The 16,150-nt window shown below is 40.2% G+C and overlaps 1 protein-coding gene across 1 annotated transcript; it reads right to left on the bottom strand.

Annotated features, from left to right (window-relative positions):
• Nucleotides 1-665: 665 nt before the first annotated feature.
• On the bottom strand, nucleotides 666-16,061 carry NOC3L (NOC3 like DNA replication regulator). The gene is made up of 21 exons (XM_059851619.1): nucleotides 16,007-16,061; nucleotides 14,600-14,807; nucleotides 14,101-14,227; nucleotides 12,240-12,397; nucleotides 12,072-12,128; nucleotides 10,960-11,090; nucleotides 10,360-10,521; nucleotides 9,538-9,631; nucleotides 9,175-9,350; nucleotides 8,828-8,956; nucleotides 8,234-8,365; nucleotides 7,783-7,863; nucleotides 7,140-7,240; nucleotides 6,617-6,689; nucleotides 6,481-6,544; nucleotides 6,322-6,393; nucleotides 5,253-5,434; nucleotides 4,907-5,035; nucleotides 4,207-4,304; nucleotides 2,873-2,957; nucleotides 666-1,197 (listed from the first exon to the last, which is right to left on the bottom strand). The coding sequence occupies exons 1-21, from the start codon at nucleotides 16,013-16,015 to the stop codon at nucleotides 1,066-1,068; spliced, it is 2,400 nt and encodes a 799-aa protein (XP_059707602.1). The 5' UTR covers nucleotides 16,016-16,061; the 3' UTR covers nucleotides 666-1,065.
• Nucleotides 16,062-16,150: the final 89 nt, after the last annotated feature.

Raw genomic sequence — 16,150 nt, 5'->3', positions numbered from 1 at the left:
TGATCAATACTGAAAACATATTAAAAGAGAAATAAATTAATTGTAAAACTATCTAAGAACCATAAAACAGGATAAAGGACTAAATACCCTAGAGAAAATAAAATAATTTCTGACTTAAAGGAAAGCTTTGCAAAGCTTACACACATACCATTATCACATCACGGATTAAGCAGTACAGAAGTGCATTAGCTGTCAGACAGGGACAGCCCACTACATTCCCTTGTACAATAGAATTCACATAACTCACCTTTAAATTATTCCATATATTTCACCTGCTCTTTGCAAAGCCAACATGCAGCTGAAAATGGATTCTAAAACAATCAGACAATAAATAATATTTGGAGAATGTGGTGAGAATTACTGACAAAAAAAAAAAAACACTCCAAAAAAAACCAACCCAAACATTCTTACCTTGTATTTGTCCAGTATTCTTGACAGCAGTGCTTCATTGAAGACACTGCAGTAGAGCATTCAATCATGATGACAGCTTAGAACTGAAACTCAATATTCTTAATTTGCCAGTGTCAAGATTCATCAGAAGGGAAAAAAACCCACCAAATTCAAAATAATTTCAAGATGAGATAAATGGTTAGAAGACATCAGAAGAAAAACAGGAAAAATGCAACACATACTCCAAATGGAACTTAGACATCAAAAAGTCAATATTATGTTAACATTTTTAAAATATTTATTAAGTTACCAGCACAACCCAGTGAGTTTGCAGAAACACATATGTCTATATTCTGTTATAAAAAATAGAAAAATACATAAACAAAAATACAATTGTGCATTGTGCATGGTTGCAAACAATTCGTAAATTACTTGGGGTTATATATTTTTTAAAACACTGACATGACAGTTCATTGTGACTCCCCAGCCCCCTGAACAGGGGCTTGGTGGTTAGGGGGACAGGCCTGTAACTGTGTGAAAAACTGCTGTTAAATTTTTGTGTTTCCATATTCACACAAAAGCCTGCTTGTATTCCTTTTATGATGACTGGTGATTTCTTTTAACCAATCTTTCTCCATAATTAAGAATCCAAGTGAACTTGATTGATAGGTACATTTATGCCAAGGATGATTCCTTCAAGTGCTTAGCAAAATCCAAGGGTTTGTGAGCAACAGTCTCACTGGTGTGTTGTTGAAGCTGTTTGTTTAGTTCTTCATCTACAAATGAATCCCTTTGTGAGAAGGTATCCTGAAAATTACAAAATAGGAGTTCTATTACTAAACAAGGCCATGTTTTCCATGCCTACCTTAGTTTAGCAGTCTTGTTTCTCTCTCGTGGTCCCAGACATTAGCCTAGACCTGTTCAACTGGCAAGCACAGTGTCATGCAGTCCTTCATAAGCTCATGGGTTTGGTGAGGCTTTTCTGGTTTGTGCTAAGCTGGGCTTTAGAAGATTACCTACTACACACAGCCATGGCTTCCAGCTCGGGGTGGGGGGGTTCACACTCTGCCTCCCGTTCAACACACCTTACAAATACAAATCAAGCACAGTTTGGTGACAGCACACCAAAGCACCTCTGACCAAAAGGCAACAATGCTCACAGCACAGACTGAGAGTCAGAAAGGAATCCCCTGACCCTTCTGCCTCCAGCTACACCTGGAGCTCTGCATTTTCCTGGTGCTCAAATGAAGAATGATGATCATGCACATGATTTAAACTTTCCAGCGAAAGTCTTAAAATTTCCAGAGCCAAGTATTTGGTGCACTCATGGAGAAATGAGAGTCTCTCTTTAGTGGTGCACAGAGCTCCAATTTGGAGTTTCTTTCAAGAGCAGGGAGATGCTGAACCCCTGGCAGCCTGGCACACAAAGGACATGCAGAACACAGAGGGTAAAACTCAGATAACTGCCAAAATTTGTTAAATGAGCCAAACAGCCATAGAGCAGGCAAGACCCCAAGGTAATTTTCCCGCTTAGGTCCATTACAGATGGCCATCTATGGACACTTTGTGATCTTGCTGTTCCATTGTTTCTGCTCCCTAAAGGAGCTTGTGCATTTCCTTATTCAACCCTTTTTTTCTCCCATCTGCTGTTCTCAGCCTTGCTCTTTCAGAGCTACTCATGTAACTCCCCAGCAGGACACACATATCAAGGAGTTATTATAAAACAACTGAATAAGTTAAGTACAAACACATTTTCAGAAACTGCTTCTCTAAAATAAAAAAAAATAAATTGTGCTCTCAAGGTTTCAACTGACATTCCTGAGTTACAAAGTGCAGCACTGACAAGGTTCATAGGTTATATTGTCTGCATTAGAAAGAAGGAAAATTACCACTTTTAGAGGACACACCACTAACTGGACAATTAATGGAGGCTGGCATCTGGAACACATCCAGCACTGAGGATATAAACACATTTCCCCCATTTCTCCTCTTTTTACATTAACCCTTTGTTCCCCTCAAATTTCCACTTTAAAGCTGTAGTGACACTAACAGGGATCAGTACCCCTCAACACACTGAATCAAAAGCTCTGGAAATCCAGCTGTCTTGGCAACTACCCACCCTGGGGAGAGAGCTGGCTTTTTATTATTGCTTTTTGAACAAACATTAGTTCATCACTACAGAAGAGAGCCAAGAAATCTGCACTGAACCACTGCAAAGTGCAAAATAACAGCTACCATATTAATCTTGCTATGTTAACTGATGCTGTGGGAGGTAGAACTATTTATACAGTTATTTTTTCCTTCCTTATACTCAGCCCTATCTTATCCCAGTTTAAAAAATGTACTTGATGCAAAAAGTACAGAAACCAGAAAGCCAGACTGAGTGTGCCAATGCTTGGGCACTGCACAGTGAGCCAGCAGATACAGGTTATATTGGTGTGTCACATGGTTAAAAAAGGACACAGAGCAATGAGAACAGTACCTTTCTTCTGGGTGTTACTGATGCAACAGGAGGATTAAAGGTCATTTCTTTCATACAATATGTCTCAAAAAGTTCTGTAGCAGACCTACAGTAAATAAACAGTGAAAGAAAAATGGCATTAGATGAATACAACTTTAGCTGATCTATCACCAATCCAAGAGCAGCATTCCACACAAACCCCACTCTCCCCCTCCATCATACTTTAGGAGAACTCAGAATAATGAGCATCACCTGGAAGAGACCAGGAGCCAGTGGCTGGGAAATAATGCAAGTCAAATTAAGTAAAATGGGTCTAAATAAACATAAGACAACTGTTGTCTTCCCAGAGCTCTCATCTTTACATATTTGAAAAAAAGGAGGGGGGGAAGGTAGGTAAAAATGGTCTTAGCTGACACAATCTGCCAGAATTTCCAACAGTTCCTTGCCAAAGGGTTTTATGAAAAAACACATCCATGGGAGAACAGGGAGGACCATCACAGAAAAAAACTGGTTAAAAGACAGGAAACAGAGGACAGGAGTCTCTGGTTATTTTTAGCAATGGCAGGAAGAAACTGGTTTCCACAAGGTTTTTTCCAGGACCTGCACTTTCTAACATGCTCAAAAAAGAGCTGGAGAATCCCAAGTTATTTGTAGTAGTAAGAACGATCCACCTGTAGAGAACTGCAGACAGACTGTATGAGATGATCAGTAAACAATGCTGCATTTGCAGAATGTGTGCTCTGATTGAAAGGGACACTGAAGTTTTGAAAAGAACTTCATGAAGAGAGAGGTACTAACAGAAAATGGTATCAGGTTCAGGAAATCCACCAGGCTGAAACCTACCAGAGGCCTGCTCAGGGCATGTTTCACGTGAATGCCCTGGTTTTACATTTCACAAAGCATGTGCTGCCAGCCACTGCCAAAGACAGGATGCTGCATTAGATCTTAGTCAGAGCCTGGATGGCTGCTCTCATGTTTTGACCTGCTACAGACCTTAAACTGCAACTTGGGTTCTAGTTTCCACTGGACAGCCCCAGTTCAGTGATCCTGATCCATATTCAGATCAGGGCTGCTGCTGAAGATATTTTGCTCCCGGGGGAAGAAAACACTCTGCACTTTGAGATGTTTACCCTTGTTACAGCCTGGCAACAAGTCTCAAAAAGGAAAAGAAAGGGGGAAAAAAAAGGGGGGGGGGAAATAAAAGGCAGCCAGCATTCTGCATTCTGTACTGGCAGAAGAAGAAAGAGTTTGAAGATCAGAGTCTTTAGTTATTTTTAGGAATTCCTTTAATATAGTATAAGCAACAGCTTCCTTTCAGGGCCTATTACAAAAAAAGGAACTCTTTGATAACTCACCTTTGGCTCAAATCAAGTGGAAGAGCTCCTGAGCCTTCAGTTGGAGCACCAGCAATAAGGTGAGATGCAAATTTCTGCACTGTTGGATGATAATGTCTCTGAAAGAAAGGAAGAATGAAGGCAGTAGACAGACAGTAAGGGATAATGTATTTATCTATAGAATCTCATGTTTATTTCCAATTCATAAGATGGAAGGTCTGATTTATTTTAAAAACTGAGTACCTCAAAATCAGTCAGTTTGTGGGATTAATGTCATGCATTTATTCCCTCATACCATGCTGTGAGCATGACTCTCCACAGTTAGGTAATTCATACTCCCAGAAAACAGGGACAAAGGGCGGAGGAAGACCTCTCTAAACCCTGACTGAAATGACAGATCAAGGTGTCAGTTCCTCTTGGAAGAAGAGCTGGACTGCAAGGGAACTTAACAGATCTAAAAAGTCTCCAAAGGAATCTAATAAGGCAACCTGCAGTATGAACCACTGTGGTATTATTATAGGGGATGTGTAACATCCCCTTCTGAGCTCATCCTTCCATACCACTGTGTTGGTCTTCCTCTTCCACTGTTGGAATAGGCTCATATGGGCCAAGATTTGACAGATAAGCCTGAAGACCGCTGCTCTCCATTTGTGTAAAGCACCTAAACATTGAGCATCTATTTACTGCTGTTAGTTCCCAAATCCCTGAGTTACTCACAAACCTGCAGTAGATGCAGCTCCCACAGTGCTGTGTTCTGGGCATTGCAATGCTCCGGTTCATCTAATTCTGGGAGATAAATTCCACTGCCTTGAGATTCATTGTCTAGTAGGAGGTCCATCCTTGGGAATGTCTACAACACAAAAACCCAGAATCTGAGTTGTTTGTATTACTCACCCAATTGTAACATGGTTGAGTCAGTTTCAGCAGCATTTAAACACATTCTGTTTTCATCATTCTTGTTAAAGATGCTCTAAAAAATTTTGCACAAAATCATTTTAACAAAAAATTCCATAGCCTTTGGCTTTGGAATTTTTAGTGAGCTAAAAATCTGAACAAGTAAAACTTACTTGCATGAATACACTGTTTGTTGCCAAGATCCCAACACTGGAATTCGGAAGCACATGAAGAGCAAGGATGGAAAGTCGCTTTAGGAAAGCAAGAGCTCGCTGCTGGGAGACTTGCTTTCTCCTCTTGGCAAACATGACATCCAGGCACTGCAGCACAATCCCTATGTCCTCGTTGGTGCCACCTCAAAAGCAGAATTTCATACAAAGAGTAAAGAACCACCTCAAGGACAAACATTGTATACCCTGCTAGTGGGGGACACTGGAACTGAGAGCAGCATGGAAGCTGGGAGGCTCAGACACCTCTCATGTGATACACACACTCAGCATCCACCCTGTTTTGGTCAAAACAGTCCAGCTTTGAACAGAAAAAATGTGCCATTGTTTCTGTGCTCCCTTCTAAGACTATACTTGTTTCATCAAAAGTATCTAATCATTGAACACTTCTTATTACTGTTATAAACAATGCTTATTAGAATTAAGTTACTGTTTTAATCCTAAATCCATTCATTGTATCATTTTCTATAAATTATTAAAAAGTGAAAAGATCTAGTCTTTTACCCATCCAGAACAGCAGAATGTTTATTCTTAATAGTTTATTCCTAGTGAATCCACATTTCTGGAGTTAATTAAAATTATGTTAATTTCAAATTTTATAAATTTTTTTCATCAATTTTTCAACTTCTCAAAATTACTGGAAAATTAAGATTAGAACATAAAAATTTTATAATTATAAAAATCAGAAATATATACTAGAAAATTTTTAAAAGCAGAATATAAATTTAAATTATTTTTAGAATTATATTGGAAAAATCAGGTGTTTTTTCTTTACTGGAGAGAGAAGTAGAGAAAAAAGACAAGAATTTTTAAATTGCAACTGAAAGAAATAATTATAAGGAAGTAAAACAATGAGGACAGAGAAAAAAAAGGAGGTTAAACCAGACAATAATCTTCTCAGAAATCAGATATTTTTAAAAAGTGTAATTTATTAATGCTACATAAAGGCTCTGATAGCAAGGAAACAGAATAAACATTATCTAGGTGAACAGTGAAAATAGGAATCTGGAATTACCTGCATGTAGGCTGAACAGGGTCTTGTACAGATGTGTGTAAAATTTCATTGGATCAATGTTAAGAACATCACCTATAAACATTATCCCAAATAAACACATTTACTCCATTGATTTATCAGGCAATATTAAACAAAGGTTTATTTTAAAAAATCTCCTACCTTGACCAGAGAGTATATGAAAAGCGCTGAGAATGCAATGAAGACTCTCACGATAGCTTAAATCCTAAGAATACAAAACTGATTAAGTACCCAAAAGAAAGTAATTTTAAGAAAACTGTAATAAAATTCAACTTACCCCAGATGCAATAAGAGAATGAAGGACAATCAATAGGTCATCAAAAAATTCCACATTTATGAGATGAGCAAACCTGCAATCAAAGAGATTTTCATTTTTAAATTATAGACATTATCTTTAAACTCAGTTCTAAGTGTTCTGAATTGCCAAGATCCACACCTTAAAAGCAGGCTAAATCAAATGCTGAACATTTACTATCTTCACAGGAAAGAATAATTCAACCCCCAATATGCTATTCATGGCTTTTCTAGAGCATTAAAGACATGCTTGTGTCCTTTAGCAATTAATCAGACAAAAGAATGGAATCACATCACACCCTGTGGCGTTTACACCACATCAATTCTATCATCTGACATTTCAAATCACATTGAAATGGTTATGAAGTAGCAGAAAACTTCAGCAGAGAAATAAAAGAATTTAATCTAATTTGTCAGGGACTATCTTTTTTCACTGATTAAGTAAAAAATTTCTTTAGTGCTTTATGTCTTTTCCACGCACACAAAAGAAGGTAGTCAGTTCTTACTTTGCAAGACCTTCTAGCACAGCTGGCAAAAGTGGAGACTTCTGAGCTTTCTTCAAGATCCTGAAGTAAGTTACAAATACAATATTCAAGGTCTCTGTGTGCTGAAGGAAAGAAAACAAAAATATTTAATCATGTGAAACAGACATTTCTATTTCACTTAAACTCAACTGAAATTATTTTCTCTGTCCAAGCCTGCACTCAGGCCTTCCCAACCAGTCCTGGCACTGTCATCTCTGCTCTTCTTACACTGAAAAACTTGAGCCCTCCAGTGCTCTCCTGCTCCTGGCTCTCTCCTGGCTACAGCCACACTCCTCCTTTGCCTTAAGGCCACTCTGAGAGGCTGTAACACCCACTACACAGTGTCCTATGGAACAGGGCACCTGGAGGACTTTTGTCAATGGATTCAACACCATTTTGAGCAGACAGCAGAAGGGAATAGGAATGGCTATGTTGGCCTTCCTGGCTAAACTGAGAGCGTGGTTTACTAAAACCTAGATCTCCATCACAGGCAAAGTGTTTGTTAGTTGACAGCGTGATCTAGAGATGTGGAATGCTGCCACGCTGGGATGGAGAGAAGACAGTTACAAAAGGGTTAGGAGCTGCCACTCTGCTAAAATAGGGGAATAATGTCTAAATTATTTACCAACTTCAGTTTCTTTTCTTTACTTTCTGATGCTTCTGCTTCCAAGAGTTCTCGTTCCAATTTCTCTTCTGCTTTCTTCCACTGAAAATAAACAGTTGATTTTAAAACAACAGATCCAATGTTTCCAACCAGTCTGGATATCCAGGTTGAAAAGATACCCAGAGAATAAATTTTCCATGTTTGGTGAGTTGCTTAAGTCACCCTGTGATTCTACAGGGTAACCCTTGTCCTATCAGAAACAACCAATCAAAAGCATTATCAACACAGGAAGGAGAAAAAAATAGGAAGATAATTAAATTCCCTCTAGAACCTCGTAAATTTTCAAGTACAATGCAAAAATTGATCACTGATGCTGAGAGTTAACAATGGCAACAGCAGATATGCAGTCACTGCTGGAACAAATTGCTACATTAAATAACGGAAGTAGAGCACAAGAAAGCACATGTCGTACCTTTCTTTGCATTCTGGAAAGATTTTTTCTTTTCTCTTTGTAAGTCATGAACTTTTTCTTTGGTGCAATGTCTTCAGAATCTTTTTGTAATTCTACTTCCTTAATTCTTAAGTGAAGAAATACTTTTAACACCTGATGTAAAATAAAAGAAATACAATGGAAGATCATACACAACCTGATAGGAACTAGGGTAAGAAATCCTGAATTCCATTTCAGCTAGTGGGCTTTGCTGGTCAAAGGTTCTTCTGTTTAGTCCCCTCCTGTTCCTTCGCACCTGTATCTCTTGATCCTTGCTCCCAGTTCCTTCCCCAGCACTGTCCATTTCTATCCATTCCTCCAACTGCCTCTCACTTCAAGTCTCCCTGCCTGACTTAAGCCATGTCTTTGGCAGAATCTGGTCTCTACCTCCCAGTTTCCTTCCCTTGCCCCATACCTCTCTAATTCTCTGGCTCAGCCTAATCCTGAACCGTCTGTGGTCTGACAGTGAGAAAATTATGCTTGTCTGTAGCCAGCAGCTGCAGTAACTTTAACATTTGGGGATTTTTGAAACTTCTGACAGAAGAATATTGCGAGGTATAACAGAAAGACTCTTACCTCAGGCCTGACATCATAATTTCTACCCCTCACAAGGCCAGAAATTACTTTAACTACACCAAGTGAAGCATAGCCCAACTTGTCCTGTTTAAAGAGCTTCTTAACTGCCTCAACACACAGTTCAGAAATCTGAAAAGCAAAGCACAGAAATTGTTCTGTAAAGTCAAGTCCACAACTACAGCTAGCAACAGACGAAACTCATGGTATTTACTAATTATAAAGTGCACACAGCCTGTAAAATAGTGAACAGATACGGCCAAAAGATCTGGATATTGTGGAATAAAGCTCAGAAATAACTATTTTTCACACAAAACAAGAACTCTTTCTCTCATCAGAAAATCACTTACCATTTTTGATGGATCATTCATGAGTGGAACAATGAGAACAATAATGTTATTGTGGAAGTTGAAGTGGGGTAGGGCCACAAGCAGCTCACACAGACACTTCACTGCTACCTCTGCTAGACCTTTATATGCCTTTAATGAGATGACATTGCTTTTCTTCAATTTCCTTTGCTTCCAATCTGCACAAAATATTATTTTTAGTGATTACTCTTCAGAATGAGGATGATCTTATAAATATTTAAGTGATTGCATGTGTACTTCATGCAAGTGCTATTGCAAAGACAGAAGGAACCATTCATACAGAGGAGGGAAATTGCTGCAAACAATTTTGCCTTTACTATGAAAAATGAGAAGTGTTAACTGTACCTTTAATTGTTTGTTCCAAATTTTCCAAGTAAAATTTATACTGGCTTACAAGGCCTTCTTCAAATTCTCTCAGTTTCTGTGTTTCTTTTTTAACCTGTAAACATAATTGAAATGAGATTTATTTGGAGAGCTAAATAAGGAAATTAGCCAGTGGTGAAAAAAAAGTTTTAAAACAAATATCAGATATCTAAGTAGTTTTTTCTTCTAGGCAGACATTCCTAGAAATGTATTAAAAATAAAACATGTCTGCATTTTTCTACAGATGTGTTCAGAGGGCTTTTTCCAACTAGCCCTATTTCATTTATAGAGCTTGAAGTAACATTATCAACTAGATGTTATTTTAAAACCATGACTCTAAACTGCACTAAACCTATATCCAAAAAACCTTCTAAATATTGGTTAAAAACAAGCTCCAGAAAACAAGTTACTCTGCATTTGTTCAGCAAATTGTTGAACACATTTCAAAGAAATCTATGCCAGTTAGGTGACAACATTGCATAATTTGCTTTCTTTCTAACTCTTTAGTGCAGGTCCTTATTCCAATGTTCATGAGGAAAGTCACCCAGGTATACTACTTTCAGACACTACTTTTCCCCTCCATTACCACCTGCATGTCACCTACATATTGAAGGAAGTATGTAAGAATTTAATGCTCAAAACCAAAACTACTTCCTGAAAGTGTCACAGCTTTAGAGCTTCCACAAGTATTTGTGTATTTCTCCCCTCTGCTCAAAACCATAAATTCATATTAAACAAATAAGTCTTATAGCTGAAAACATCCTTAACTGCTCACATACACAAGAAATAGATTTGATATTTCACCTTGGTAGCCTTTTCTGCTTCGGTCAGAGGCCGAATTTTGTACGAAGGTGCAATATCTTTGAATATTTCCATCAAAGACACCATGACCAGCTTCCTAACAATCACAGCCACATTAGGATCCTGTTCCATCAGCATGGCACGCAGCTCCTTAAGCTTCTTAATCTGATTGAAGAAAATAGGCAGACATCAGATGAAAATCAACTGCAAACCAAGGGACAAGGACAACGTACGTTAACTCAGCACTTACTTAGACTCTGCTTAGCACTGCATAAAGAGCCAAGAAACTATAAATATCCCAAAATTTTAGTCTCAGGAATGTTCAAAATATTCTGCTATTACAAACTTGCACAGAATTACAGAAAATTATTAGCATATCCTGAAGCATTGAGAACTATCAGATAGAGCCCTCAAATCAGACCTTATATAAGGGTCATGCTTAAGGAACAAGAAAAATAACGAAAGTGATAAAACACTGACCTTTTCTTTGTTCTATCCATATATTCTTGTGCTTTTGCTACTGTCTGCTCATTCAGATCTTTGTTTCTTGACTTAGTGAACAACACATGCACTTGTACATGCAGGTTAAGTAAATGTACCTACATTGCTGTCTGGCTCGGAGAGAATGGCAGATGCTAAGGCAGCTATGTGCATCTTCCTCTCCTGTAGCTTCTGTTTCCTTTGAACAGCCATTTCCTCAGGAGTGAGAACAGGCAGGGGTTCCTCATTAAAGTCTGGCACAGACGTGAGAGTCAGAAAAGAGGAGAAGTCACTTAGCAAATACCATGTTGCAGATGCTGCATTTCAAACAGGTACCCTGGTAAGGCCCCATGAGAACAAAAGAAGAAGTTCCAGAATCAAAGAAGCTTTAAGAATGACTTTGCTAGATCTTATATTAATCCACAGATTCATTTTTGCTACACTTCAAAACCTTTTGCTTGCAAAAAGAAGTGGACTAAATGTTTTTGAATCTGCCCATGCTCTGAGTATGGTGGGAACATATAAACTCAATGTATTACCCGAAACACACCAAGAAACTGCAGTGCTCTGCAATTTGTATCAAATTATTCACCATTCACTTTTTCTCTTAAAAATACAATTGCTTTTGCTTGTGTTTTCTGAGTATTATTTTGCTACAAGTATCTCCTTCCTCAACTTCAGATTATATTTACTCAGTTAGGACCCCGAAGCCGCAAAGTTACTTGAAAATGACCATAGTTCAATAACCAACTGCAAATGAAAATCACAGTGTCCTGGTATTGATGTTTTAAGTAAAAAATATTAAAGGCAAAGACAGACACTTAAAGCCTGCAAAAGTCTGGGTCCTGAACCACATTTCAAAATTATCTCAGAGTATTCAAAATAGAACCACACAGATATTCTTTATGTAAGACCAATATTTCCTTCTTACTAGCAACAATGACACAAGGGATAAAAGGAACTTAATGCCAGAAGTATTTCTAGGTGAAAAATCAAAATAATTCTGAAGAAAGAGAATCTGAAGCCAGCCATTCCTGAGATTCTAACAGCTCAGAGTGCAAGCTTTGACCAATGGTTATTCTTTGGTGACAACGTGGTAATGAACAGATTCAAAAACATCCTGAACAAAATACACTTCAATTGCAAACTTCCTTGGGGAACAGCAAAATACTTTTCAGGTATGTAAGTGATTTGGAAAAAAAAAACAACAAAAAGCAAACAAAATGTTTTATTACCCTCTGCTTCCTCCATATCTTCTGTGTCCTCCTCTTCATCATGTGCAACATTGAGAACTGCAAAAACAGAGTATCTAGCGTCAAGCACATAATAAACACTGTGAAATTTTAAACCAATAAATTATAGACTTCTTGGCTACTATACCAGTTTGAGAATCTGTGTCTTACCTGGCTTTTCCACAGCTTGAGGAATTATGCCACTCTTGTCTTTGATGGGGAGCAGATGGATGAGTTCTTTTTCTGGCTCTGTTTGCAAACGTCTTGGCACCTTCTCATATTTCTCAATCACACTTTCATGTTTACGTTTTTTGATGTGAACAGGTTCACTGAAAAATATGAGGCAAACTAAATGAACCAGCCATGTAAATAGACAGGACCCATACTTGACCAGCTGGATTAAGTGGCTGCCTCTCACCCAGGCTAGGGTGCTGTTTCACTAGTCCTTCCTTCCCTTCTGTGCTTCCTCACAGCAGAGCGGCTGCCCTGGAAGGGCTGAGACCCGTTAAACCACCCCGAGCAGTGCTGCCATGAAGGACTCCACCAGCAACCAGCAGGACTAGGATCCTCTCACTGGGCAACCAGCCCAGAGCCTGCCTTAACATGTCCCACAGCCTCTCTCCCCCCCTCACTGTGTCTTGGCCTTCCAGGTGAGGCTTAACCAGGACATGACAATGAGTGGGTCAGTGGCCTTTTCTATCTACCCCACTCCATGGCTGTTTTTACCACTATCACTATCACTTTTCTGCTCTGCCCACTGGCAAAGCCTGTGTCGCACACCCCTCTCCAATGACAACAGCAACAACCCAGTGTGGTGTGGCAGCCTTTCACAAGTATGCTCCTGAGCTACACCTAAGTGTACAAGAGGGTAAGTATTTAGTCTTTGCTAATATGAGCACACAATTTGTAAGTGCTGTAATATCTGACAAGTTTTTAAGACAGATTGTAGCTGACCAGAGTAAAGCAGACTGAAAAGGTAAGTTCTCCAATTTAAGGGAACACTATGAAAGGAACTAAAAGCCCATAACAGTGAAACAGGTAAAAGAGCAACCTCTTCTACTGTTTTCCTACCATTCTAAAAACATTCTGGCATAATGAATGTAAGACACAACTACATTTTGCAAACTATCTCAAAATAAAACCACACAATACATTTTGAGTTTTGCAAGACTTTAAACTTATGTCACACCCAGTTAATTTGAAAGGGGAAGGGGAAGGTTTAAAACAAAATTCTTCTAATTCAAGAACTTGCAGTGCGGCTGCAAGACACCATGCAGCACAACTGCAACTTTATACATAAAAGCCATTTACTCCTTTCCTTCAAAACTAGACTAAATTATTAATTACCAAGCAGAATCAGCATTAACAAATTAAAACCACTCTACAGCAGCATAGAGAATCCTTTCACATCCATCAAAAAAGGCAAGCTAAGATTTTCAAACAATCATGTAACCAGACAACTCTGTAGAAGTGTATTTCTACAGACTATTCTACAACTAGGAGCACATGTCTACATTTCTACACGTGTCACTGTGAACTCTACCCAATGCCTTGGTTCACAAAACTGGTAGCAAATTTTTGGTATGAATGTTTTGGCGTTGCATGTGTTTACAGACATGGCTTACAGAACCCTTTTTATTTTTTCCCAGCAATTTGCAGTGCAATATATGGTCCATAGTCCAAGGAATGTCCTGAACACTCTATATAGAAAAAAAGACTCTCTTTACAGGCTAAAGCATTTCTTTCATTTGAGGGATGCTACTTATCTCACAGCCAGGGATCTCCCAGGAAGGAACACTTAGCCCGCAGCTGCAGAAACAGTACCCTGAAGGTCAGGCAGAGCACCTGAATACACTGATACACATTGACACATTAAGACTGAAGTACTGACAGGCTGAGGAAACACTAAACCAGAGCTGCAAAGAAACACCAGAGTGAAGGAGACCTCCTGATAAATGCATTACTTTACATATTAATCACATATTAACCACACAAGGCTGAATTAGTATGAAAAGGAGACATTGCAACTCACTTAGAAGAAAGATCTCTGGTTAAAAAGGATGCTTTTTGGGCCAGATCCTCCATTAATTTTAAATCATCTTCATCCATCATGTCCAGTGGAAGAGCATCTTCTTCTTCTTTTTCTTCCCATTTTTTAGCTATTTTAGAAGATGATGTTTACAAATTAAGATCCCATATGTATAGTCACCCTTGGGAACCTAACCCTGCCTACACTTTTGAGACCATTTTATGCCTTACTTCTACCTGGAGCTACTGACCTTTATGCCTGTGGGTTTTGTTATCCCAGAAAACTGCCCCTTTACTATGATATCCAATAATGACCAGTGCAAACACATTTCTGCCATCTTTAACTGACAGTTTTAGGTGCCAGAATGGCCACATTTTGTATTTTTCAATAGTCTCCTGTTCTTTCAACAGGAACAGCAGCTATTTGTATACAGAAAATAAAATGTTGTTTTCTCTAATTTTACAACAGGAAGCAGCAGGATATTCAGTGAACAAACACTTACCAACTTGTTTTTTCTTGCATTCCTCCAATGGAAAAGGCTTTCTGGAAATAGCATCTCTGACAGCTTCCCTTAGCTTCTTTTGTTCTTTACGATACTTCTTAGCAGCACTCTTCTGCTTGTACTGTTTATTCTTTAATTTATTGTCAAGTTTTATTTGACTAGTTCTCAGTAACTTGCGAAAACTTGGAACTCGCTTTGTGTTTTTTCTCTAGAAAACAAACAGAAAGCTACAAGTCACTGACATGTTAACAGTCTTTGCAAAATTTATTCCACTGTTTAAGATCTCTGAGTTCCTATTTCTATTAGGACTGAACAATATGTTTCTTGCTAACAGTATCATCAATTAGCAAATTTACACAACTGTGTTACATCTTCGAGAAGAGAGCACTGTGACAAATGTTTTACAGAAATATTCTCTGACAACTTTTTTATGAAACCCTATGTCCATCACTTTTAGACACTCAAGGTATGGTAAACAGCTTGTTAGGGTGCGGTTCTTTGTGCGTTCCCAAGCACTCTGTTCTGTTCTCAGGGCGCTGCTGCTCCCCAGCACATGCTAAAGTACCTCGGGGGACTTCACGTGCAAGGCCACAGCCTCGGGCAAATGTCCTCCTTCCTGCAGGGCACCTCCGCAAGCTGAGCTCTGACTTTCTCCTGCCTGATACTCTCCCTGCCCAGCAGCTGCAGGGATCCGGCGAGGCTGCCCGCTGCAAGGCTCACAACAGCAGCTGTACCAGAACAGGTTACGGGGCCCAGAGCTCGGGGAGGCACCCTGGGCTGAGAAACCGGGCTCGGGGAAAAGCTGGAGGCTCGGGTCAATACACGCGGCGCGTGCCAAACCCGCAAAACATTTCCGAGGGTGCTCGGGATGGGAATGGGCACGGCAGGGATCACCTTACGAGGGGTACGGGAAAGCAAGGCCGTGCAGAGAAACTGGCACGGAAGCGCTGTTAGGGATGATGTGTCCCTTTACAAAGGAGACAAGTGGCTGGATCAGTGTGGGGCTCCCCGAACCCTTAGCTCATGGCTGGAGCATGGTGCTAATAACAGCACGATTGTGGGATCACTCCCTGTACGGGCCGACCAGAGTCGGGCTCCACGATCCTTGCGGGCCCCTTCCAACTGAGAACATGCCGTGAATCCGGAATTTTTGTCAGCTCAACTTTAGCTTCCCTTTCTATGCTCGATTGTCGGGAGGGCGCTGAAAGGTCAGGGCTCGTCTCGGGGTGAGAGACGAGACTGCGCTGCGCCGCCGCTGCCCACCCAAAACACTCACACTGCTCTGCAGTTCCCGGAGCCCCGGCGGCACCGGCCGCTACCGACCAAGGCTCCCCGTCCCGCCCGTCCCCCCCGTGAGCCCTGAGCTCCCTCCCGCGCCGCCCGGCCCGCTCCCCTCCCAGCCCCTACCGGCTTCATGGCGGCGGCCCGCGCGTGCTGCCCGGCGGCGGAAGCGCTCCCCGCGCGGCGCGGCCCGGCGAGGTCACAGCGGCCCCTGGCGGCAGAGGCCGGAGGCGCCGCCGGCGCCGAGCGCCGCCCACAGGAGGGCCACGG

The sequence above is a fragment of the Haemorhous mexicanus genome, chromosome 7, assembly GCF_027477595.1.
Source record: "Haemorhous mexicanus isolate bHaeMex1 chromosome 7, bHaeMex1.pri, whole genome shotgun sequence".
NCBI classification, from domain to species: domain Eukaryota; kingdom Metazoa; phylum Chordata; class Aves; order Passeriformes; family Fringillidae; genus Haemorhous; species Haemorhous mexicanus.
Note: the sequence above shows the minus strand (reverse complement) of the source record. Positions and strands in the feature narration are given on the sequence as shown.